A 26,787-nucleotide genomic window follows, 5' to 3' on the forward strand; every position below is an offset into this window, starting at 1 on the left:
ACAGCAGTAAACATCAAAAAAGCGGTGAGGGGGGTTCTAAAACATTGCAGACGACTCATAAATGAGGCTTAATGTTGAAAATACCGCAGTTCTCCTTTAAATAATAGCCATTTTTTTTGGATGCAGATGTGCCCGAAGTAATACTGACAGCAACTGGTGGTGTTTAAAATATCTTTACCTATTCATATAAAACCTTTGCCATTGGAGCCATTTAACTTATGTTTTAGTCAGATAAGCACAAGTATAAGTAATAAAATGAATGAGGGCTAAACCAGTCAGTGTAAATTAGTTGCACCATTGCTTCTCCTGCTAATAGCATTTTTATTTGCAAAGTTAAACTTGTGGTGTGTGCTGTAAATTTGGAATAAACCAGTGACTTAATCGGTGTTCATCTTTTCATAACCACAAATGTTTATTTCACACTTAATGCAAGCCATCTGGCTTATTGTTTTTCTTTAAGAAACTTCGGTAAACCATATATAAGACTACAGATAAAGAAAAATTCTGAGAAAGAAATGTCTTTTTTTTTTCTGAGTCTTAATCTCTTCTGCAGTCTCTAAAGTAACACCAACTGATCAGTCAATCATACAAAAATATCAGCATGCATAACAGCCCATTTTGTGTCAAGAAACAGTTCACTCAGGGCATAATATGGAATGCAATAAACTGCTGCAAAGTCCAGAGCTCTGTACAGTCCAGGAGAGACGGCATCATAAAGAGAGAAACAGAGGTGATAATAAATTACAATAAATTAAGACACAGTCAATATAACAACGTTCTAAGTTCAAACAGAAGGCGTAAACTGTCCGGCAGGTTCTCTGTGTGGTCAATGATGCGTTTCCAGTTCCACGATGGTCCACTCCCCCTGTGGAGATGCAGCGTCTTCTGGGGAGAAGCTGGTTACAGTGATGCTGGTGGAGGAGTCCTCTATAGGTGAGATGAGCTCTGCCCAGCGTTTAAAAGTCTCTTTCTCTGGGGACAGGAAGGCCTGCGAGTCCAGGCAGTCCCGTGACAGGGACAGCGTCTGCTTGATGAGGTACTGGGCCAGGTTGAGCTCCGAGGGCACAGGGTTTATGATGTCCAGATTTGATTCGTGGTCTGAGAGGAGTTGCCTGAGCAGGCTCCAGTCCCGCTCTGCAAACTCACTACTTTTGTCCCTGTCCCTGCTTTCCTTTTCTTCCTCCACCTGTCGTTCTACATTCCTGTTCTTATCTGAGCAGTGCTCAAACGCTTCTCCCACATCCATCTCATAAATGGGAGAGAGGACCTTGGATGGTCGGCGGTCATGTTTGCAGGTTTGATCCAATCTGTCACAACCATTGTCCCCTAAAAACAATTGACAATACTGCAAAATGACAAACTGAATCACTCCTCCACAAGCTCTTCTCTCATTTAATAGATTAATCACTGCCTACTAAAACAAAAACACAGATAACAGAAAGTTTACCCTTAATGCAGCTGTGCCCTTTCGAAATGATTCCATAGTGGTGTCAGGTGAAGACAACACAGTGAAGCAGCAATACGATGATCACATCATTGACAGTTAAATAGCAGTAGCTTTACCAAATATAACAATGTATCCATCACTTCCAATATATGCTTAAGGGTCGACAATTGCTTTAAAGGTAATGTACAAAGGAATACTCTTCTGAATGCATCTCTTTATCCATCTGTTTAAGCAAAGCAAGCCATGCATTGCCAGCACCAGTGAACTTTGCATTTGTCAGGGAGTAACACTGATATGTTTGGAGATTTACATGCAGGTCTCTGAACAGGCAGACCTAAAGAACAGCCCTAAATACTGTCACAAAAACGCAAATGCAAGCAACAGTGCTGTGCTCGGTAGCACAAAAGATGGCATTACACCATGTTTCCTTTGACATTCTTAATGTTTTCTACTTCTAAAGATTTCTAAATTAAAAATGAGGTTAACTAATTATTATCTGATGCTGAAAACAAAACAATTCACTTTAGCATCTGGATAAAACATTTGTGACGGTGCAGCAGGGTTTCCATTTGTGAATATGATAGTGAAAAAAAGAGAGACATGGCAGAACCATGACAGCTGCTCTAGACACATCACATACTTTACAGAGGTCACTGATACTACACAGAAGTTATAGAACAAAGGCTTACAGACGACAAAACACTTTTTTTTTTAAAAAAAAGATGGACACCTATCTAGACTAAGTCTACTCAGTAGGACAGGAGGTAATGCAAAAATAAACCAAAACATAATACTTGAAGGATGGCATATGTGAATGACAAATTAACTGTGGCATGCATGTGTACAGTGCAAAAACAAACCAAAAACAACTAAACTGAGGAAAAGGTACATTCTTTGATGCAAATAAAAAGAAACAGCAAGGAGGTGCAAAAGAAGTTTCCCAAAATAACTTTGTTCTTTTCTGAGAAGCCGAAACAGTTTGGTGTCTTCTGTTTTGTACAAATACTCTGTATATCTGGACCTACGGGTCAGATAGTTACAAGAAATCTGATAAAGATCAATACTTAAATATAATAAAAGAACACCACCGACGAGAAACCAAGCGGTGACCGGTGTACTGAGCTGTAGGATCCTGAGCTGTTTGTGCTTAACGGCACAAATAAAGAAGACTTTTTGTAGCTAGAAGTTTCAGTTTTTCTCCAAGCGGCAACACTGCAGTGAATTGCAAGGAAAACACATTTTGCCTTTACAGTTACTCAAACAAAGAAGCCACATGTGCGGCATCAGAAAGACACGGGATGCAGTGTTCACGAGGATTCAGTGGCATGAAGAAAATCTGTAATTTTACAGGTAGTTACACAAACAAATCTAAATTAATCTAGCGATGATATATTGATGTCAAAATGCTGTACAGAGCACCTTAAACTATGATGAATGATCTATGGCTTTAAAAGGCCAAATATTCCTTTACTGCGTAAAAGAAATGAAAAAAATAATTATTTTTCTTTTTATGTACATAAAAGTGCATCGGTATAACTAAGCCATAGGCAGCATTTTTTATTTTCTTTTAATAAATGCATTATATTATCAGTCTTTACACTGCTTTTGTCTTCCTTTTTTTTAATGAGCAAATATTGAGTTACCACAGTCTAGATGCCTCTGACCAAAGGTAGTTGAGTTGTTTAAAATGTACAGATTAGAGTGATTGTTTTGATGACACCAACTTCTGTCTTTAAAATGATGTTGATGTGGCAAGTTGAAATCTAAAAACGCTCCACAACCATTGGGTTGAGATGGAAGCAAGATCTTAGCTATCAAATTACGACCATGTATTATTTTGGAATTTAAGCTTATATCGGTAACTAGTGACTAAGCTAGTACAAACACAAATATTTTTCGGAATGTGGGATAAGGTATATGTTGGAAGTAGGTGAAGTCTAGGAATCAGAGCAAAGGAGAAGGAATATTGCAGGGATAAACTTCACCCTCATTGATGGAGTTTAGGGAGGTAAGATGGGTTTGGATTTGGGGTCTAAGAAGGGGCCATAGATTATACATTACCTGCTGGAGATTGTGCAGCATGTACAGGAGAGCCCCCTGTCAGCTGAAGCTCATTTAAGTCAAGATGTAAATCAGCTTTCTTGCTCTCTGTGGGATTGGTGAGATTTTTGCTCATCCCACCATTGTACTGTTCAGTGTGCCGCAGATCCAGGTGGCATGGGCGCTCCTGGGGAGGCAGGTCTCTGGTGTCAGAGTGCAGGACAGGACAGCTGGACTCCACCTCCTCCACTTGGACATGATTGCTCTCCTGCACGGGGTCCTGGACCTCTGTAAGGAATACAGATTTTTCTTCCCGTTTCTCCTCTTCATGTTTTTTGTGCTTCATAGTTGTATTTTCGAGATTGTGCTGTAGGTGGTTCTGTTGGTCACCAGAGGGGGCATGACTGAACTCAGACGCTGTCGAGTCAGACTCGAAAACATCACAAGGAGTCAAAGCTTTATCTGGCAGCTGAGGTGGAGTCTGGACACCACCTTCTTCTGAGCCCAGCTCCTCACACTCGTCCACAGAGAGTAACACTGACCGACGGAAGTTAGAAGTGGACTGGTAGTCGGGCTGCTCGTTCTCCACGTCCACACAGTCGTCATCAAAAGCAAGGTTGACAATTCCCTGAAAGTTCTGGGAGGGTTCTGTTGGCGGCAGTGGAGCCTGACCCAGAATCACTTCAACTTCTGACCTCTCATCTTCAGTCTCCTCTTCATCATCATCGTCCTCTTCTTCCTCAGAGGAGAAGAGCTGGTGGTCAGGGACGTTTTTTACAGTCACAGTGGCTTCAGCCTCTGTGAGCTCCTCCTCTACTGCAACCTCATCTCTTTGCAACCAGGACCGAGGACGTTGTCTCACTCCTTCCTCTTCACTGGTGGTCTCCGCCTCTTTGCCGCGCAACCGAACCTCCACTCTCAACCCGGCTCCGCCTTCATACGTCTTCAGTTCTTCTGGGGTGCTGGTGTCACTGCTGCTGCGTCCCAGGAAGTCGTGACAGCGCATGGTGCTGCACTTGGACACACCTCTATCGTTAGAGCAGTCGTCATCTTGTGAGCCTCCTGCGTCGTAGTCCTCTGAGCGAGGCTTGATGTCGTCGGAGGAAGTGGTGTGTGTGCTGCCAGTTTCGGATTCTGGGCTGACTTGATAGTGGGTTGCACTCCAGGAGTCTTCTAATGGAGTGTCAGTGCTGCCCATGCTGTAAGGGGTGTCTCTTGGGGAATTTGGCGAACCAACATCATGAGCTTGTCCTCCACTTATGTGAGCCTGGATTACACCACATTCATTCTGCTTCCCTTTACTCCCATCTGTCTGTTTGCAAGTGTCTGCTTCAGCGAATCTGACATGGGGGATGTTGTTAGCAGTTGGTGTAACACTCATCTCATCTGCTGTACTTGCAGCTTGTGTTTCAGGGTTCCAGAGAGTCTGTTGAGGGCTTGGTTCTGAATGAAGCAAGTCTCCTCTGCTCTGATTTGTTTGTTGTGAACTGTTTGATGCAGCTTGCTCAGGGGGGACCAGCTCTGCACTATCTTTTTGCTCCACAGCATTAGCAGAGTTTTCAGCTGGATAAAGCTCAATTTTACAGTCTATTTTTTTAATATTCACTGCCTCTCTTCCTTTAGTTCCTGATTTTTTGGATGCAGCAGAGGTTTTGGAGGCTTTTGGTGATGCTTTCTCAGTAGATGATTCTGTAGCACTTTTCGTCTTTGGTCCAGACTTGGCAGCTACTACTGAAGATTGCTTAATTGGGGCCGAGGAGACCTTTGCTGGTTTAGCATTGGATTTAGCTGAGACTCCAGTAGTTAATGCAGGTTTTGCGATCTTCTTTTTAGAAGCGTCACTGATGGCTTTGTCAGCTCCCGAGGATTTTAGCCCATCCTTGCTGTCGTCTTTTCTGGGAGAAGCTGTTTTTTTCATTGAGGCTCCATGTTTGGAAACTAAACCAAAGTTAAAATAGAACTAAACATGAATTCTTTGGGACAATTTATTGAAAGACGACTGATTTATGAAGACTTTGAACATCTCACCATGGTGGTCCGGTGTGCTTCTTCCTTTGGTGTCGGCTCTTGCTGTGGTCACTCCGGCAGGCTTCTCTGCTGCACCAGTCTTGGCTTTACCAGCATCTCTCACACTTGACTTATTGGTCGGACTGGTGAAAAAGACAGGCAAAACCATAAAGCAACAAATTATTTTACAAAAAGATCCCTATTAGTCAAATACCTTTGGCTCACATCAATACAAAAATATCAATGAGAAGAGCAGGAGGGAAAGTAAATCATGACTGGTTGGCAACAATATAAATTTTTTTATTCCTTAATATTAAGGGCAAGCGTCTGAGACAGGAATTGATTATCCATTTCAAGCTGTTGCTTAAACTTAAAAGATGTTCTCCCTCGCTTCCTCTGCTTTTAACAAACTCATCTATTTACTGGCAAAGATAATATGCTTGTTTTGTGGGAAGACTATTAAAGAGGAATGTTTTCCCAGGATATTTTTAATATATTTGAAGGGCAGATAAGAGGTTTGTTAAAACACACTACACAGCTGCTTTGATCCTCCTGACAACCACGTGAGACCTTGAAAAAAAAAATACAAAAAAAGAAAACAAAGAACAAAAGTAATTTTTAAGTGATACTTTGGTACTTCAGGGTAATGTATCAGGACAAATATCAAACAAATGGATACCAAAGAAATAGCAGGCATAGTTTGAGTGGTAAATTGTACAATGCAGTGGAAATTATTTTTAACCAAAAGGCTCGCTGGATTGTTGACTTGCTTCTCCCAAAACTCCCGCAAAAAGAACATCTGAGGGGATATTGTCTCACATTTGGCATCTGAATAAAACCTTAACTGATAAAATACTGTGATAATAGGAACAAATCTCACCTGCTGGTCTTTGTTGTCTCTGATCTCTGAGGAGGTTTGGTCAGAGGGGATTTATTCACTGCCTTGGTCTGGTGTTTGGGTTTTGCACCTAAAACATAGAACATGAATTACATGCACGGCTGCTGTAAGCACAAGTCTATCAGGGCACACCGTTTTGAGAACACTGCTGACTGTAATATTTTCCATACATCCATCTATCTTTCCTCATATAAGACTAAAACAAGTTCCAGAATAGCAGCGTCACATATAAGATAATGCCCTGTAATGTGCTCTGTAAGTGTGCACAGGCACACGTGCTGTGTTTATACTAACAGGACTGGAGAGGACAAACAGCTGAGGTCAATTTGAGCCTTGAACATTAAAATCAGTTGGGATTTCAACATCTCTTGAAAAGCTCAAAGTGATCAGACACACCACCCTGTATGACAGCTGTAAAATGCGTTGACCTCTGCTGATTTGCTGTTAGACTGATAAGAGCAGGCTGCCAAGGACAGTTGAATGTGCTTTGTTTCCTGACAAATCAACATTCATACATGACACAACCCTCGTCTTCCAAACATCCCTCTTGGCCACAGCACAGCATTGATCATACTAATTAGACTGCTGGTCCCTGGGGCTGACTTACTGACACTTCAGCTTGGCTGCAGTGTTGCACCACATAGTAAGAGTTGTCAGTCACACTGATGAAATGTAAAGAAGTCATTAAAAGAGAGTAAACCTGAAATGGACTGGGTGTCATTGCTGATGCCGTTCTCTGGTGAAGCACTGCCAGACGCAGACGAAGAGCTGGGGTTGGCTTGGGTGATGCCAGCAGAGTTGTCAGCCTTTGCTGAGCTTTTCTGAGCCTTTGTTACCGTTGCCTGGCTTGTGGATGTGCAGCTTGGGGGAGAAGTTTTAGGTCTTGCACCTGGGTTTGGCTTCTTTTCTTGCTCTCTAGCCCCATGAGAGCTTCTGAACTCATTTGCACTAGCTATATCCCATTTGGCCCCTGAAGCTCCTGTGCCATTAACAACTGGTGTGCCAGCTGATGCCGCCTTTGTTTTTGTTCCCACACCCCTGTCTCCTGGTTTCTTCACATTCTTTACTTTGGAGGGGTGACCATCTCCGGGTTTGTTAGCTGTACCAAGTCCATCAGATTTCATGGCTGATGTAGCACTACAAGAGGAAGAATTTCTGTTTTGAGACACCCTCTGGATCCTGTGCACATGAGGACTCTCAGGCAGGGATGTGGGGCATTTTACAGCCTTTGGCTGCGAGATGAAAATAAGCACAGCAGTCACATAACCGTATTACGACACTGATAATCAGCAAAAAATGCATAACCAGACTGAGTAATATTAGAGCACTTTTCCAGACAAACCACCAGATATTATGCTGTAATCCGTTCTATTCTGGGAAATTTTAGGTGAACGCTCCTGAGCACATCCTGTTGTGTGCTTCTTTCACATTCAACATTATGCAGGGTAACAGACAAAGAAACTGAAACCGATACTTGATCAGGATGTATTTCTTCTTTTGGATGGATTTTTAAACAATCAAAACGAAACAGTAAGGCCTAATTCAACTTCTGACAGCATGAAAGCTCTGCCTGAGAGATCTGTAGGAGATGCACTGCCCTTCGATACTCCTGCCTGACATTTTACAAATCTGGATGACTTCTTAGCTATACATGTGTTCAGAGAGAGCCTGCTGTTTATTTATATTGAAAGTATTTGCTGTGAGGGTGGGGCATTCATGACATATTATCTGATGACCACAGATTGTACTGATGGAAAGGGATTAAATTATGAATTTGTCTGAGCTAAAACTGCCTCGCTTTTACAAGTTTACATCATCAGCAAAAGTCACAGTTGAATTCAGAGTTCTTATTAACAAATAAAATGTCAAATATTTATATTTTTTTAGTCCAAAACTAATTCAGATACATTAAGAAATTGTTTAATGTTACCTGTGAGCTCGTGAATACAGGCTTTTTACCAAGTCTTCGATTGTCTCCTTTATCAATAGCATCTGTCAAAATACAAAAACAAAGGCAAGATTAATTCAACCATAAAGCTGCAAAACAAACTATTCAAATCTGAGTATAACAAAGTTTTTAAAAAGATGTCTGGATCCTCCATCATAATGAGATAAAACAGCCAATGTTTTCATTCACAAATTCCCATTTCTGCACCCAGAATACAACAAAACAAACAATAAATCAATGGACTGATCAGTCATTCATTTCCGATAAGCACTCTCGGAAGAAAAGCATTATTCATATATGAATAACAGATTTATATAACCGTTCCATCTCTTAAATAAAGAAAATAAATACTCTATTTTATGTTTGCATGCAAGTCTTTTAATCTGAATACAGAGGCAAGAAATGTAACAGCAGCAGGCAGTTACAGGATGCCAAATGAATTCATCATGCAGTATATTTCAAAAGATTACTTTATCCACAGTAAGGAAGTAGCGTACTATTTGGATTTAAGGGGGGCTTTTTAATATATCCAATCCACATCAGTAGCAGTCCAAGCTTTAGCCCATTGAAAACAAGCATGGCGCATCTGGTGCATTTTCCATGTTGGTGTGCACTCATTAGCCAAACGGCTTCTGACACAATATCACATATTAAAGCTCTGGCCAGACTGTAAATGGGTTAGTTGTGACCAGGTTGTTGTAATATAGGAAGCCGAGATGAGTTAAGTCAGCTAATGATAGACTTCTGCTGCTTCTATAATAGGCTGGGTTAGCAAGGGAGAAAAAAAAAAAAAAAAAAAAGACAGACATCGACATATACTGCAGTATGATTATTGTGTGGAAGGGGAAAGAATGCCTTAAGATAGAATATCAGTCTTTACCTGCAAGTATCCTGTCTTTGTGTTTGGATGACAGTGTCTCCCATCCCTGCGTGTGGCGAACTGCATAAAAGGTCTGAAGCAGGAAGGTCCAGAGCCGCCCGCGTAGCGTACAAATCTCTTGCCTGAACGGCTGGCAGTAATACAGAGGAAAGGAGAAGAATGGAAGGGGTGCGCTAAAGCACAAGCGAATCAGCAGCTGCTCCGAGAACCTTTCACCATGGCAACAAATACCCTTCCTCCTCCCCTGTCTCCCCTTCTCTGACCCTCCTTCCCTCCCTACCCCTGCCTCTGTTGCAGAATTCACTTATGCAAAATCTGTGATGTCACTAACAGTTGCCCATCACGTTTCCACATCTGACAATAAAAAAATAGGACTTAGGACAGGGAGGAGCCACCACTGTTCTCTACTGCTTCCGTCTTCCAAACAACACACACCCTTCAACCGCAGATAGACTGCCAGATTAGTGAAGGTTTCTGGCATACGTCACAGTCTCCCTCGACCTAATCCATTCCACCATACTGTACAGTACTTACAGGGGTTATGTGCTTTAACTTGTGCAGCCAGGTCACTTTCTCCTGAAGTCGTCTCACAAGCTCAACGTGACTGCTAAGACAGTTATTTAATCTGTAATAATATTCTGTTTCACAGAATATTAACTAGTTAAATGGGTTCTGTTTCCCCAATGCTGATCATAGTGATCTCTTATAGTTTTTACCTTCCATTTGAAAAAAAAGGGTAAAACAACTTCCTTACACAGCTGTGCACTGCGGTTGTAATGATCGTTGTAGTTTTTTAGTATCCTGTTCATTTAAAAATGTATTGTTTTTTTTTTATGTATGCTTTGTTGATTTATTCAACTAAATAAAAAAAAGTTGTATGAACATCCTCCAAGTGTGCCGATTCCATCATTTTTGCCAGGGGTTGTAGATGGAGACATTTCTTTTCAAGGAGAGGATTCTTATTTTTCTGTCCGTTGTCTGGTGCAGATTAACACATATTTAGAGGTATTTGGTGTGTATTTATAAAAGCATCATTCTAAACATGGATTTGAGATAATGGCTCTTTCAAAGAAATCAAAAAGTCATACAGCAGTTGTATGAACTGAACTGTAGGCACACACATGTGCATGCAGGTGAGGTTATGCGCAGACACCACATTTGATCTCAGGTTAGGAAATACTTAAAAACAAACAATCAAATGTCATGCCATTTATATTTAAAAAGAGATAAATCACCAGTTTTCCCATATTTTTGTGATAAGATTATTCATCTGAAATCCTCCCCCCCCCCCAAAAAAAAAATCAGGTCCTAACCTTAATTACCATGGTTACCAAACAGTTAAGACAGGAACTGTGATTTAGGTTGTTTTTATAGTACAGCCCCTGATCTGCTAGTGGAAGTGGAGCGTGTGAAATTCTAGGATACATTAAACACTGAGTGACCACTTGATATGCGTTGATAGCTTTTTGGGATGTGGGGAAAACAGACAGATGTAAAAATGTGACTTGAAAATGGCCAAATTATAATGTATATAATTTATATGCTCCTGGTCAGTAGTGAAGACGCCTTACTGACAGTGACGCAAAGAGACACAATCTACGAACATTCAGTTACAGGGTGTCGATGAATGTGCTGGAACACTAAGATTGTTTGGTGGCACACAACTGAATATTAGACATAGCTGGTCCTAATGGCACCCTGTGCAAGGGACTGGTTTACTGATAAAGTACACTAAAGGTCTACAGAAAGCAAGAAGGAAAATGGTTTCACAGGATTAAGACTCAAGAAAAATGCAGAATTCCACCAGACTTATTTTTGAAACTGATATCTGAAGTAGACATTCATTTGTATGAATAATTATAATTTTCAAGCCAACACTCGTATCGCAAACTTTTACATTTGATTATACTTTAAACAAATCTTTCTATAAAGACAACTGCAAATGCAGGAAGAATTAAGATCATACTTTCCAGATTTGCACATTTTAATATAAACGTCTCGCTTACCTGTGCTCATATAAATTCAGACTAACCCAAACACATAACCACCCTTAGGGGCTTGCTTTGGTCTTACCGGCCAATTAATTGGGAAGGTAGCTCTTCCAAACATGTAGGATATGCTGCATCCACAGGGCAGGAAAGAACACAAAGGCTGTTGCTGGTTATAAGATTTTTAGTTAAAGTTCAGTAGAAGGAAAGGAACTAAAATAAAAATCTCTTTGGAAAAATAAATCAATATCTTTAGTTTGGATCAATTGGAAAAAAAAAGAAGCTTTTTAATATTTATATGTTTTGGACTGCAGGTGCTCTTTGTAGGAAGAAATGTTTAAAACATAAAGAATTCACCTATAGCTGTCAAGAGAATTGGAAAAAGCAATGAATGTATTAGGACATATAAAAAAAACCACCTATGTGCTATACGGCTGAGATATACAACTGTGAAACAGAAGAAGAGGAAGCACTGGCAGAAGCAACAGTAAACAAAGAAATTACAACAATAGTAAATGTCCCTGGCAAGCGAACATTACCTGGATACCACCTCCACCCAAAAAAAATACAGCAGCAGCAAAGACGGGAAATGATCAAATGCCAAAACAAGAGTAAATATTGGTGTTTTTCTTCACTGGAGACAGTTTGTGAGCAGTGAAGAACTGAAATCCGATGCAGAACATGCAAGCCTTCTTCTGGGCTGGTAAGTAAAATCTTGTTTTGTTAGCATTGTGGATGCAGCTTCTGTTGTAACTAGAAACTTTGTTCAGCTGATTCCACGATGTTGGCATTCATTGGTCTCATTTGTATGTATTAATGCGGTGCTGAGACGCCTCTGGTATGTGTAAACAGCAGCGAGATAACGAGGATGGATTCTTTAAAAGTGTATGTCATCTGTAAATACAGCTGTGCTATTGTGCCAAGTCTGCTCACTATTACCTGTGGGATAAAGATTAGCATATGCGCATCCTATGGTCAGCTGCTATATGGCAGCTTTTCTTGCTGATTTTTAAGGTATGATAAAAATTGAAACGAGTCAGTTGAAATGAGAAGACAATCGATGTAAAAGTGTTTTTGTTTCCCTCCTGATGCCACCTGGTAGGCTGGAAAAAACATGACTGATTGGCACAAATTATTCTTAAATGAAAATGGAAACATTCACCGTATCTGGTAAAACTGGCCCCTCGTGGTGAGAAATTTTGAATACCAGCTTGCAAAATCCACTTCCAACTATAAAATTACAATAAATCGAGAGTGAATGGCCGTGACATCAGACGTGACCATTAAATGGTAAAAAGACAGCTGACCCAATGATGGTGGACTGCTTTTACTGCATGGAAATCACTGAAAACACATCTTAAAATGGGTAAATCGGTCATGTACCAACACATTCAGAAAGAGAGCCAAATGGATTGTTGCAATTCATAGAGACAACTGGAATCCAGGCTTAGAAACATGGGCTAAGTAGCATTTACAATGTTTCTGATGAAAAAATGTGTAATCTTTGCTTCAAATATGTTCAATTTTGGAAAAATTGCACTCCTAACTTGCCCTTGTAATCCTGATTTCAAGGTTCACGGGTCAAATAGATTCCTAATGTTATATATTGAGGTGATAAATGGGAAAAGGCTTCTTAGATACGATGATGAAGAGGCAAAAAGTGTGCCCTAAAAACACTTTCAAATATCCCAGAATAGTGTAACGTGAGCTGCACAGTGGAGTCTTTACGATAATTTTTAAAAAATAAATGAATAAATACAGTTTTATTTACAAAAGTTGTCTGTATACAACTAGAATGTTGATTGGAGTTTTCATCACTGTGATTTGCAAACAAATCTTGCTTTGAGGCAAGACCAGGCATCCAGACATTTATTTGCTTTCAGACTTTGCTTCATGAATTTCCCCAGCATAGAAATGAGGTACATAAATATATACTGAAACCTGAAATTCTTCAGTAGGTAACAAAGATCTCCCTCACGATAAACTTAATTTAAGGTGATATGAATTTGCTATACTCCCAATCCCATGACTAGCAGCAGCTAGCTTTTTCATTTTAACCACACAACATAAAAGAGGTCTGAACTGAAATAACATTTACATTGATACGAATAGATGATATAAACAAGAATCGGTTTCAGTTTACCTCCTCTTGTTTTGGTTGCTCCAGATGAAAATCCTCCACAATGTCATCTCCACACAGACGGTGCACAGCGGTGAAAAGATCACAACAGTTATCTACAGTTACATCTTCCTTGATGGCCAAACACAACTTCTTCAACAATGTCGGCTCTCTGGTAAACTCTTCTCTCTGTAAGTTAATGGCAAACACCAAGAAAATAAAAGATCAGAAGTACCTACTGTATGTTGAACATTTGCGATGGCCGTCACGGTCAATCAGAGCAGAGCGTGGCTACATCACCTCCTTACCCTGCAAAGGTCCTGGAAGGCCTGAGTGTGGATGACTCTGGGGAGGTTCTGGACAACGACACGCAGGCTCTCCTCCTGCAGCTCTGTGGCCAAGCTCTTCACCTGCTGGGCCCACTTCACTTCAGGGAGACTGCCAATCAGCTGCTCAGTGCCACAGAGCACGGTCACCGAGTTCTGCACATTCTGAATAAAAATATCTGTCAGTTAAAGACGTATGCTCTACATCAGAACACAAAAGAGGGTCAAATAAGCAGCACGCAATATAAAAAACACTCTTTCATTCCTTCCCAACACCTACTGATCAGTGGGGGATTCCCTAGAATGTGTAACCGCTCTTTGCCAGCTCTGATTGTCAAGACTGAACAGTTGGCTTGTCCTGCTTTATTCAGAGAGTACAGCCACCTTTGCAGAGATGAAAGACAGGTTCAAGACCAGAGCATGTGAACGGAGTGGAGCGTGCAAAATATAGTCGGAGTGTGGAGCAAGTTTTTATCAAATTGCCGGAGCGATTGCTCCATGCTGTTCCAGTTCTGCTCACACCACGAGTCTAGGGCATGCACAAATCCACCCAGAATTCACCTGTGCCTTCAACAATTAACAAAACTGTTAGCCTACACTAGGGATGTCACGAGAACCGATACTTCGGTGCCAAGTCAATGCCACAATTCTAAAAACGGGATGGTTTTTCTACAGTAAAACCGTTGGTACCGGGGAGAAAATTATACCTTATACCTACAAGTGCTCTAATGTGCCGTTAAATACCAAAGGAACACGGAAGATGGCAACTGCAGCGACAGCTCTGCCTCGACTTGTCGAAAAGAAAAATAGTAAGAGTCGTGTCTGGAAGTGCTTTGCATTTGAGGCGGATGATCAGGGATTAATAATAGATTCGCAAAAAACCTTTATGTAAACGGTGCCAAAGAGCTTTTCAGACAAAAGGAGGAAACACTTTTAATTTAGCGAAGCACCTCAAAGACAAAGATCCAGATTTATTCACAGAATTCAGGGTGAGTTTCAAGTCATGTTAACATTCACTTTGTGGGCAAATTCACACCCATTGTTCTCCGTTGAACGAACTCTCCATCGCATAGATATGAAACGCATATCACAAGAAACAGCGGAAACAGAGCTTTGCAAAGAGTATCTGTACATACCGAAATAATCACGTTATGAAGACAACAAACAAACAGAACAAAGTTATGTCTTTGCAAAGTACGGCTGAATAAATTGCCCCCGTCACGACACAATGCACCTTGTATCAAACATAAACAGCAGAATGTACCCTTTCTGAAAGTATTCCTTGTTTCTCTGCGAAAACGCGAGTTATCCGGTTTGGAAATAGATCAAATAATGTATATGCTTACATTGCAAAGACTAAAGTTGTGTTCAAAAGACGGGCGCAGATAGGGATGTGTGATTCATGAGTCAATCGTTCAAAACTCGAGATTCTTTTTACTGACTCTTTAACTTGTTCACTGACTCACCGCTGCTACTGCCAGCTAACTGCAAAGAGGAGACATGCCACACAACTCTTTCTAACTGCAATTGCGTAAATGTACAAAGCTAATTACTGAATTAGCTCCGTGGCTGAAGCAACGGCTCTGCTCCAGCTCCCATCTCGTAGAGCCCCTCCCTTACCCGAGAAACTCACCAACTCTCTGCTCCGCACGATTCAGGACTCATGATTCATACCCGACTCGCGGATCACAGCTCACTCGCTCTGTCTCCCTCCCGGCCTCATTTTGAAGGAAGCGGGAGTTCATTAATTTTGTCCATAATTATTTTATTCTAATGATGCACTGTTGAATGATAGAATATTATTATTTTTGGACGATTGTTTAGGTTATTTAAATGTTCTATTTGTGCACAGTTTCATATATTTTATTTTAATTTTGCACTGTTTTGTGCACGGTAAGCTAAAGCTACAGTGCGAATGCGCAATAGGCACTAAGCAGATATTTTTTCAAATGACTAAGTCATAGAATATCCCATTATCATGGTTCTGATATTGCCTAATCCCAATTCAAATGGATCAAATGTTTATTGTGGTGTATTTTTATTTATTACTTGAACACTACATGCCACTGTTCTTTTTTTGTAATGTTAATAGTGTATTCTTTTTTATTCATTACTTGAAGGCTACATGCCAGTGCCACTGTTGTTTTTTGTAATGTTCAAATGTTTTAAATAAATGAGTATGTTATTGTTAATATACTCATTTATTAAAAACTATTATTGTTGTGTATGTTACATGTTATTGTTTTTTTACCGTGGTATCGAATTGAGTATCGAGAATCATGGAATTTCACTGGTATTGGTATCGACTACTAAATGTCTGGTATCGTGACATCCCTAGCTTACACTTCAAAAATAATTTGTTGTGTCACGCAACAAACCCGCTACACGTACGCCACGCAGTATGTCCCTGGATGAATTGCTCCTTCTTTAAAATTTGAGCGTGGAGCAATTTCACCGAAGCGGAATACATTTTTTTTTGGTGAGCGGAGAGCGGAACTGAGCGGAGTGTTTTGGTGCGACTGAGCGGGGAGCAGAAATTCTTACCGCTCAGCTCCGTTCACATGCTCTATTCAAGACTCAAATCAATTACCAGCCTGGATCACTCCCCATCTGTCTACCACTGCATCCTATTCCTAAATTACTCAGTCTTTAATTACAGAGAATTCAATAAAGCTCATCTTTGATTAGATCGTGTTCAAACTTCCTTCCTGTGGAAATACACTGGCGTACTGGTTGGTGATATCTGTTGCTTCTACATGAATACAGCAAAGCCAATGGCAGTGGGAGGGTTGAACTCACCATTGTTTCAGTTACAGCAGTTAAACAGGCTCTGTGGAGCTCGGGGGACAAGAGGGAGAAGTTTCTCTCACACCAGGCTTTAACGTAATGTTCAGCAACCCACCTGAAAACACACATTGTAGACATCAGCTGCTTCCCCAAGCAAAGAATGAAAAACAGTGTGAGTGTGTACACGATAGAGAAAAACACTGCATAGACTATGCTTAATGCAGTTCATTTGCACGTGAACACAGTGCTTACATTGGTCAGTATGAGCAAGCAAATGCCAATGAGAGCATTTTCCTTGCAGAGATGTGAATCGCTCTCTGAGTGAAAAGGACTTCTAAGACTACAACGTAATGAGTAAGGACAAGGAGCTCAATAATGCACTGCTGCACAGAGATGTGCTATCTGGTTCACAATCATAGTGGCGTGACTTATCAGACTCCACAGAGACAACATGGCAACAGCATCCTCCCCTTCGCATGTACACGCACATCCACCACATCGCATGAGAACCTCAGAACCACCTTCTTTTTTGAATAAACAAATCCTATCATCCTGACCTAGATTCACACATTTGCCTTCTCCCTGCAGTTTGCACTATAGTTTGCAGTGGTGTCAGCTAAAGGAGAAGCCAATGTGAAGAAATCAGATTTGGTTTCACATAAATTAATAGAAGGAAAGTGAGGAAAGCATTGCAGCTTATACAAAATGTAAAAATGGAAGCTCAGCATAAGCTGCAGGGTCCAAAAATCTAAGATCACATCTAAATTTCTTTTGAACCAGGATATAATCATGTTTGAGGATTTACAAATATTCAAAAGCAAAGAAGAAGTATTTAAGATACTACAGTATTTTAGGTCTGTGCCCTAAATGTTGTGTTTTGTCATGAATAAGGGGGCTGCCCAAAACTTCCCTGGATGTCACAACAAAAGGTATTTTGCATAAAACCAATTCAGAGATTTGGAGCAGTAACAAAAGGCTGTCACCCAGGAGACGAAATATTCACATTTGAATTGTAACAAACTGCACAGAACTGACTCCACCCCGAGCAAAGAAAGGAGGCACTTACTTATTCAAGAAATACACCCGCTGGTGCATCTGTATGGACAGGTTTCACACTACAGTATAACGAGCCTAAAAAGATCTGAACATTTTTGCAAGAACTACTTGAGGCCCAAATAGTCTGACCCTTATGAATCTTTGCCCACCATCACCTGACCTCAACCCCACGGAACATTTATTTATTTCAAGTCTGAGAAATTTGTAAAGCTCTCAGATCGCACCATGTTAAAATGTGTTATTAGGTTTGCACAGGTTAGTGGAGTCCATGCAACTGCAACACTGCTCTCATTCAAGTGCAAGGTTGGGACAGTAATACAAAGATGATATTCCAAGGACATTTCTTATAAATCGAACTTTTAACACAAAAATCACAGAACATAACATTTCAATTCAAGTGCAGAAGAGTTTCTTGTTCAACAGTTTGCGTGAGGACCCTTGCCCTTGGCTTCTTAAAGCATCAACTCAAAGCTGGTTACCTAGCAACCAGATAGTGATATAAAGCGCAAAACAAATCAATTAATATGACACGGCAAGGGATTGGGAATTTTTAAGGCTGACAAGATCTCCAACTTTAAGGCTGTTAATTAAAATAATGTCACTTTTCCCAATGTTTATGTATAATATCTTATACTAAGCTGTAAACATTACTGTACAGTCTAGTAGAAACTGGTACTGTGTGCAGATACTTACCTCTTACACAGTATGTGCAGGTTTTGGAGGCCTAAGACATGCGTGAGAGATAGACACTCAAGAACTGTTCTCTGAACCCCATCAACTGGCTGCTAACATGAGGGGAAGGGACAAACAAAACAGTAGCATATCAGCACAAAATACTGTAAGATGGTAAGAGAAGGAGTTAAAATACAAGAATTATAATTTACACTAAACAGGCAGGCAAAGTCATCAAGTGTAAAACAAAAAAAGAGGCAAAAATAACAACCAAATTTGGTTTTGGTTGGATTAAAAACAAATACACACACGTCTTTTGTTTTTTCAAGTTTAAGAAAAAAAAAACACCCACCAGACTGAAAGGGAGAGAAATAAAGGCAAAGGTTTTCAGGCACACATCTGACTAATTCTGCCCCACACAGATGTTGGACATTTCATCAAACGGATGAATTTCGAGCATCATTTTACAAATAACGTGGCGACAATGTGCTCAAAGCTAAAAAAAAATATATACATTTTAATGTTGCTTTCTAAAGACGAGAATAAATCTGAATCTTATATCAACTTTATGCATGACACATCCTTTCAGGTACTCTCTACTCTGGTACAGCTAACCTTAGGGAAGAAGCGGCAGTAGTCTCGGGTGAGAACCATCTCAACGACATCTTTCAGCCCCTCCAAACCCAACATATCAGCAGCCAGCACCACTTGACTGCGGGACAGGACATCATGATAGACAGATCAGCTTGCTATCTAGTCATGTGTTCTGATTTTAAACTTGTTGTTTATGTACAATACCTGGCACTGGCTCCGTTGGGCAAATCCAAAATGGCTCCATACATGAATTGGAGCAAAATTTCCATCTCATCAGGCCCTAAGCTTAAAAAGGGTAACAAAAGAAATCATTTCATTGGGGCATCACAGGCCGACATAAAAAAATTAAATAAAAAAAACTCTCCAAATCCACAACAGTTCAAGCACACATTGGGTATCGTGTATTTTCCTTAGGGGTACTTACAAACAGAGTCCTTTAAACTAAATCCATATATCATATACCACTCCATTTGTGTGACTGCAGCCTGAGGACCACCTCAAAGGTTTCCCCTGCGTGTCAACACAGCCACTCTCCATTATGACAGCCGTGTCTTCCCCCGTTACCCTCAGATCAGTAATGCTGAGACAAGTGACACTTCTCTCCCCGGAGGAAAAAATTGCCTTTGCTGCTCTGAAAGGAAACTACGGGCTGCAGTGGAGGAGGGCGGTTATGGGGGCTCATCAGCAAGCAGTGAATGAAATACATTTATTTGTCCAACAAGCATTGCAATTTTGCTTGGTAGAAATCTGAACAAAATATTTAAGATTCCACCAGCAGTGGATGGCTGTGTCTATGTGTGTGTCTACTGTGAGTGAGAACCCATACAGTACAGCGTCAGGCCTGTGGTGAGGCATCAATTATTAATGCACTATATGCAGTAATTCAAAACGGATGTGAGGAATTGTTAGACCTAGAAAGGAGCTGTATCACTGATCTCTGTGTCCTGTTGTTAGATGATGCTGGTGTATTACTCTTACCCGTGGAGAGTGATGCACTGTCTGGAGCTCTCCATCCAACTTCCACTGAGCATTGCTCGGAAATACTGAGACCGCGCACACAGGATTGCCCTAGAAACCCAATAAACCAGGCAGATGGGTGTCTGATCCGCCCATATTCTAATATTTCACACGTTGTATGCTTGGATTGTGTGTGCTGAAGTGGCTTTGAAAAGTGCTGTGCGTTTATTCATCTCTGGAGACTTGCCTGATTGCACCTTCACAGATACATAAATAAACAGTACACCAACAAAAGTTTTATAATACTTTACTTTTCCCTTCAGTCCACACTGCTATCTGCTTTGGTTTATCAGCATTCATATGCATCCTTCCGGTGTTCTACTATTTATCTTTATCTTACCTCCAACATCACAGATACATCACTATCATTTATAACCAGATGGACCTTACAGAAAATACAATTGAGAATACATACTCAATACATACTAGATTTGGTGATACAGAGGCTGTAATGCCACCATAAATAGCTCTACCTGTGGCAGGAGAAGACCTGCCCTGCCACTTGAATGGTGATGTCACACTGCACTCCTCTATGGTAAAGATGCAGCAAGTCGGCACCGAGGCCAGAGGCTGGCTCAAGAACAGCAGCGCCTGCAAGGAAGTTAAAATAAATAATGAGAAAGGACAGGAGGGAGAGAAAGGCTTTGGGGCTACTTTAATATAATAAGTGCTAAATCATGTATTATCCACAGCACAGACATGCTGTAATTAGCAGTAACAACAACAGGGATTTGAATGCGATTAGTTTCTAAGTGGATTATGACTCAGATAAAACGATGTGAGGAAAGTGGATGGAGGAGGGCAGCTGAATGGTCACATAACATAACGTGTTGATCTGTTCACCTGAGTCAGTGGAACTGTGAAGATCTGTTGGGTGTGGAGCGCAGCTCTCTGGCAAGGAGCCCTCCGAATCTGAGATTCTTTCTGCCTTTCGCGTGCTTTGGTCTGCTGTGTACACTTGCCTGCACGGGTTAGATTTTAAAAGTTAATTAAAATAAAGCTTTTCAGACATATTTAAATGGAATCATCTCAAGCACTGTTACTGCATCCATAAGCCTGAACTGTGCAGGATTTTCTGCCTCAAACATAAACATATGACCTTATTACACCTGAAAAACATCCCCTTCATCCCAGAATACTCTTCACTTTTTTGGGCCTTACGATGACTGCTGTTAAAGTAGCAAAAGAGTGAGCAGAGCGGCCCAAATAGAAAGAGGACTGCGTTTATAAAATCAGGTCTGTATCTTGAATAGATTATGTCCTATAGAACTAAATGTTGTTATTTCAGTTCTAATTTCTTTGTTACTAATGAGACACAATCATTAGATTGAAGACTACACGGTAATGCCTTACTGAAAACTATGCAACTGCAACACTAGAACCACACAGCATTGAGATTATAAACACAGTTTGGAAACTGTGTGTTCCAACACTAACATTAAAATGCAATGAGAAGTGCAATTATTTTACAGCTGCAGTGCTCCTTGAAACCTACAAACAAGGCAAACAATAAAGAGTGCTTGGTGCCCTCTGGCAGGGAGACACTGAAACTGTAATGCTAAAGGGCCGTGTATACTCTCGCAGCAGTGTGTCGCAGTGAGCTTGTCGCAGGTATGACGCAGTTATTTTTTATTTATGCCCAATTTTGAAGCGCGGTCTGTGCTATGTTAATTCCACACCACAACGCAAGAGGGACAATCACGAACAAGCTAGGATTGTGGGTGTGGTGGGTGGCGTGTTTCTCTTCCGGTTACGGAGGTCATTCAACAAGCGACTGGACGAATGCGCACTTTGATTGAGATGCAGCTGATCGATCTAGAAATAGAAGAAATATTGCTACTACTGGAGCTGGCAGAGAGGCGAAAGAATCATCACGGTAAGCACGGTTAGCGTCACCATTAGCCGGTTAGCAAACCGGAAATACGCATAGTGTAGAGCGGATGTAGGGTTGACCAATCAGAGGCCTCCTTTCTCTCCTCCCTGCGACGATATCTGTGGCACTGTCTGCGGTCAGTTACAATCTTGGGGAGGTGCACCAGAGCGTCTGCAGGGGGGCGGGGGGGGGGGGGGGGGGGGGCGACCTGGTTTCCGACCATAAACAGGCCTTAACAGATAAAGGTTAGCATTGGTGTATGCCATCTAAAGCAGCAGTTGAGGCTTCATCCATCCAAACATCTATGCCCGTTTAGTCCAATTCAGGATTGTGTGGTGGGGGGGTGGGGCTGGAACCTATCCCAGCTGTCATTGGACGTGAGGCAGGGTACACCCTGGACAGGTCGCCACTCCATCACAGGGCCACACAGAGACAAACGAGACAAACAACCATCCACACTCACTCCGAGGGCCAATTTAGAGTCACCAATTAACCTTACATGAATGTTTTTGGGCGGCGGGAAGGCGCCAGAATACCCGGAGAGAACCCATGCATACACGTTAAGAACAGCAAACTCCACACGCCTCAGCCATGATATGAACCAGGAACCCTCTTGCTGTGAGGTGACAGCGCTAACCGCCACACCACTTTTTCAGGTAACCTGTGAAAACTATCTTCTGTGGGAGCAAATGGAGCTGGTCTAAATTCGCAAATGGAACAGACCCCAGTGCCTACCAAAGGAAATCATTCAGTGCAGGGAGCTCGTAGCCAGGCAGATGGACGATGATGGGATCTTTGCGCATCTGTCCCTGTAGGATATGAGGAGCTCTGGCCAACAGCACGGCTCTGTGCGCTCGGACTGAACCAGAACCTGCATACAGTGAAACATCTGCCTCCAGTTCCTCCTCTAGCAACCTGGACAGATACAGTGAGCAGCAATTTCTCAGGAGAGGTTCCTTCAAACTTAAAAAAACACAATGCAAAATAAACTAAAGCTGAAGGCAAGCTCCAATTTTCTTTCATGTTAAATATACGTTTCAAAGGCAACAATAAAGAAAGTTCAGAGCTTCAAAGATTAATCTAAGAGCCTGTTTGTCTACTTCAGAAATCTAATGCGAGGCCACAGGCAGTTCAGTTCCCGCCTCGATGACTGATCTGGATGACCCAGAAAACAGTCAGTGCTTTAAGAGTTCAAATGCTGGCTTCGCATTCTTTCTTCAACCACATGAGAAGTGTTCAAACTGAACCACTCGTTTAACAAGAAGATTCACATCCCTGAACTGGTAAACTCCATGTATGCTTGAAACCTGCAAGCTTCCAGTCATTAAAAATAATGTTTCCACATTTAATATTGAAATACGGCAGCATTCTGCTTTGGTTTATTGTTAATAAGTTTTATGGTAACAAGGGTTAATTAGGAGCTTTTAAAAAGTTTTTGGGGTTTTTTATTAAACAAAAAAAAGAAAAACTGCCTCAAGTTTAACAGCTTTTTCCACTTTCAGAAATGTCTTGTTAACTTTCTCAATGACGGCTTTGTTACAAAACCTGTGTTATTGTTACAAAGTAAACAATGAACAATCATTACACAGTCCCATTATCCCAGTTAACTCTGATAACTGCACTTATTTCGCATAACCCTTTAATTTATTTTCATATGAAAAGCTGGAATAAAAGGACAGACACATTGTAGCTGTGTATGTTGCAGTTTTAACGGCATCACGTTTTTCCCACGTCTGCTGCGGTGGTTGAATAGCACCTTACCTCCACCTCTAACTTTTTTACATCAACGTGTTTGACTTGTCATACTTCCATGATCTTAGAATTCCTACGCATTTAATTATATCCCATGGTGGAGGTGCAGGACCAATTGCAGGATGCAATTATGCAGCTATATGTTTTCCAGAAGATCAATAATTCCAATAGTTGTAGCTTATATAGATCAATTACAGGCTGCAATAACAGAAGAGAAGAGCACCAAAATCTCCACCCGAAGAGGAAGCAAACTACCCATGACTACCTATTCTCCTGTTACCTCCTCTGAGTGTAGTAACAATACAGAATTATATTTTGGCTCCCCCATATCTAAAGTCACTTTTTTTAAATGAATATATATACACACACCGGTATATATATATATATATATATATATATATATATATATATATATATATATATATATATATATATATATATATATATATTTTTTTTTTTTTTTTTTTTTTTTTTTTTTAAATCGGCTATACGATTTAAATATAGAAATTTTTATGGTGTCTTGTCAATCTTGTTTGTTATCCATGGAACCCAAAAATAACCCAATTAGAAACCTCTCACTGACATCAAGCTCATTCTGACACATCTGTCTTGCATACAGTGGTGGGGCTCGGCTATTTATCTACTTCAACCACCATGAAAAACCATAGACTGTAAAAAAAAAAAAAAAAAGAAAAAAGATAGATGTAGCCTTCAGATAGAAAGGTAAAGCAAACGTGAACGTGCAATGCATCATTCCACCACAAGGTGGATCCCCTCCTGTTGCAAAAAGAAGGCATTGTTGTCAATGAGCATATAGGCCTACTCCAAATGCGTTTCTTGTCTCACTAGATTTAAATCTTCTTCCGTGTGACCTACAGATCTGAATAAAGAAAAACCCTATATAAAAAAAAAAAAACGTATACAGAAAAGTTTTGTGTTTATGCCTCCTATCTAAAAGCATTTGTCTCGACTGCACTACGCTCAGTTCATTATGAGCAGCTGGTTCACAGCAGTCTCCTCAAGGGCTTTTAAAAGAGGAGGTAATGAAAATGAAAAAAAAAAAAAAAAATCAACTGAACCAAATCACAAAGAGCTTTTTCTTTTGACTCCTTTGCATTGCATTCTTTAGGATGTGCGTCATTTCTATTGATGTTTATCAAAGGTCAGCCCTTACCCCATGCCTCTGTGGGCCAGAGGATTGCATCACATGTCTTACCTTTGCAGGTCTGCAGACAGAGCTGATGATAAGCATCTCTTCAGCTGCTCTTTGTACTTGCGCTCTTTGGCCTGGAACTCTCTTGCAGCCTCAGTGGTGATCATGGTTTATTATATTCTCTAAGGAGGAGACATCTGGGATTGTGAATTCATGAACTCATAAAGTACTTCTAGCTAAAGAGGACAAGACAGGAACCACTGACATGCTAAATGAAATTTAATGGAAGCCTGATCTGTAAAGAATGATTAAAGCACACAAACTGAAACTAATGCAAATGTTTTACAACTGGATATTGTTATATTATGTGCACATACACGATACCGTGAAACATGGAGTCCGTGCTTAACTTTTTTTTTTTTTTACATATGTATACTTCACTGAGCTTTTCTGACTTGACACGTTTGGTTATGCTTGTTAAAATAGCAAAACCATGTTACAATTACTATGGTAATTGCGTTTAGGTGCCGTCGCAAGGACAGGTGCTGTTTTTCAAATTAGAGCAATATTAATGAAAATAAAAGAGGTGACCGTGAGAACCACTCAAATGTATGTTACCCGAGGCCAAGAAATTACGTTATTTCAACAATTACAATGACAATTATAACTTCAGTCATTAAAAAAAAAACTGTTTCCACTGGCAAAGAGGAGATAACACCCATATTAGCATCACAAAGAATATCTCGCTTATCTGAACAAAAGTTTTATAAATATCCATGCAACCCTAACCAAAACCAAACCCATTGAGTCCCGAAACATACCTGGGCCGCTACATGTATCTGCTATTTCTCCCTTTGAAGTAAAATATCTATGATTCCCATCTTTTTCTCAAAGCTAGCATGCTAGTGCTAGCAAAAAATGAGCCGTTAACTGTTCGTTATATTCTTAAACTCCAAATGCCTCGTGAAGAAAAATGGATCAGCAAACATTCACTGCTGCCGTGAATGTGTGAGCACGTATGAAGATAGAGTATACACATTATGTGGCTGCTGTGCTGACCCACTGACCGATGTTGTTGACATCACCGCTGCACGCTGTTCACCACCCACAGGACACGGTTTGCCAACTAACGAAGGATAGGGGAGTTGCCAAAGCCGCGAGGATGTCGCACATGCGCAATAATAAATTAGGAACGGAGAGTATCGTGTGATGCGTTGAAATACTGCGACTGGCCTCGAAATTCTATATCAAATACGTCCACATCCGGTCCTCGAGGGCCGCTGTCCTGCAGGTTTTAGATGTTTCCTTGCTTCAACACACCTGATCAGATGAAATGGATCATTAGTAGGCTTGTGCAGAACTTAACAATCTTTTGAAGAGATCCATTTCATCTGACTTTGGACATCACTGTTCTACTTTAACTTTTTTTTGGGGGGGTGATTGCATGTAGATAGTAAAATAAGCTAATATTAGTGTTTATTTCATTGTTTAAAAATAAAAAATATAAAGACCTGGAAAATATATACCCCCTCTTGGGGTCATTTATGTCCCTGGATAATTTAACACTTAGATTTTCTGACTCCATGAAGGCGTCCGTGTTGCAATGACGTCATTTTCTCATCCTATATTTTTGCTGCTACCCTATGATGTCAGCGTGAATATAATTGTAAAACTGTAATTCAGCTTAACAGCCTGAAACATGATTAACAACCGATTGCAAAAAGAGCACAACTTTCTGACAATAATATTAATAGTGTTAAACTGAAACAAATGGGTTTGTTAATATCGAATTCATAATTCAGGGATTCTAATTAAAAGCCTTTTTATAAAGAACATGTATTCTATGACGGGATTAGTTTAAGGATCAAGGATTTCAATTAGTCGAATTTGAGGCAAAGTGCTTTGCACATGATTGGAAATCCCCTGAGCGTTTTTCTGGTGTGAAACTAGAACTAAAAAGACCTTTAAGTGTGACCCCACACAAGCATTCTTACCTAACACAGAATCACCTGGTGAAGTTATAAATATCCAACTATAAAAATATCCAAACATTTGTCTCGCAGAGAAGATGCAAGCTAAATGCTGTGTCATTCTGCTCTGTGCTATATTTAACAGTGCATCCACTGCTATTCCTGGTGACTCTCATCTCATTTGTGTTAAAGCTTAAAGTGACAGTCAGTGAGACAGTTACAAACACATGAAGACATGAGCCTCTCTGATTATAGCTTCA

General features: G+C 40.6%; 1 protein-coding gene across 3 annotated transcripts; it reads right to left on the minus strand.

Annotated features, from left to right (window-relative positions):
* Nucleotides 1–387: 387 nt before the first annotated feature.
* btbd8 (BTB domain containing 8) lies at nt 388–25,678 on the minus strand. 3 transcript variants are annotated; one of them, XM_075484913.1, is made up of 19 exons: nt 25,625–25,678; nt 24,621–24,739; nt 22,388–22,567; nt 20,623–20,741; nt 20,253–20,370; nt 19,741–19,830; nt 18,967–19,047; nt 18,784–18,880; nt 18,190–18,281; nt 16,453–16,555; nt 13,636–13,818; nt 13,352–13,516; nt 9,221–9,350; nt 8,323–8,384; nt 7,093–7,624; nt 6,375–6,462; nt 5,516–5,637; nt 3,509–5,425; nt 388–1,326 (listed from the first exon to the last, which is right to left on the minus strand). In XM_075484913.1, the coding sequence occupies exons 2-19, from the start codon at nt 24,722–24,724 to the stop codon at nt 827–829; spliced, it is 4,683 nt and encodes a 1,560-aa protein (XP_075341028.1). In that variant the 5' UTR covers nt 24,725–24,739; nt 25,625–25,678; the 3' UTR covers nt 388–826. The 3 variants fall into 3 exon arrangements, with proteins under 3 accessions (XP_075341028.1, XP_075341029.1, XP_075341027.1); XM_075484914.1 differs by having other exon boundaries at nt 18,190–18,278; nt 25,379–25,656; XM_075484912.1 differs by having other exon boundaries at nt 25,379–25,656.
* Nucleotides 25,679–26,787: the final 1,109 nt, after the last annotated feature.

Source organism: Odontesthes bonariensis, chromosome 15 (assembly GCF_027942865.1).
Source record: "Odontesthes bonariensis isolate fOdoBon6 chromosome 15, fOdoBon6.hap1, whole genome shotgun sequence".
Lineage (NCBI taxonomy): Eukaryota > Metazoa > Chordata > Actinopteri > Atheriniformes > Atherinopsidae > Odontesthes > Odontesthes bonariensis.

Coding starts and splice junctions, on each gene's coding strand:
- btbd8 (XM_075484913.1), bottom strand. CDS start 24,724: ATGATCACCACTGAGGCTGCAAGAGAGTTCCAGGCCAAAGAGCGCAAG. Junction 19,831..20,252: donor CAGGTCTTCTCCTGCCACAG/GTAGAGCTATTT, acceptor TTGGGTTTCTAG/GGCAATCCTGTGTGCGCGGT. Junction 7,625..8,322: donor CTGTATTCACGAGCTCACAG/GTAACATTAAAC, acceptor TTCATCTCGCAG/CCAAAGGCTGTAAAATGCCC.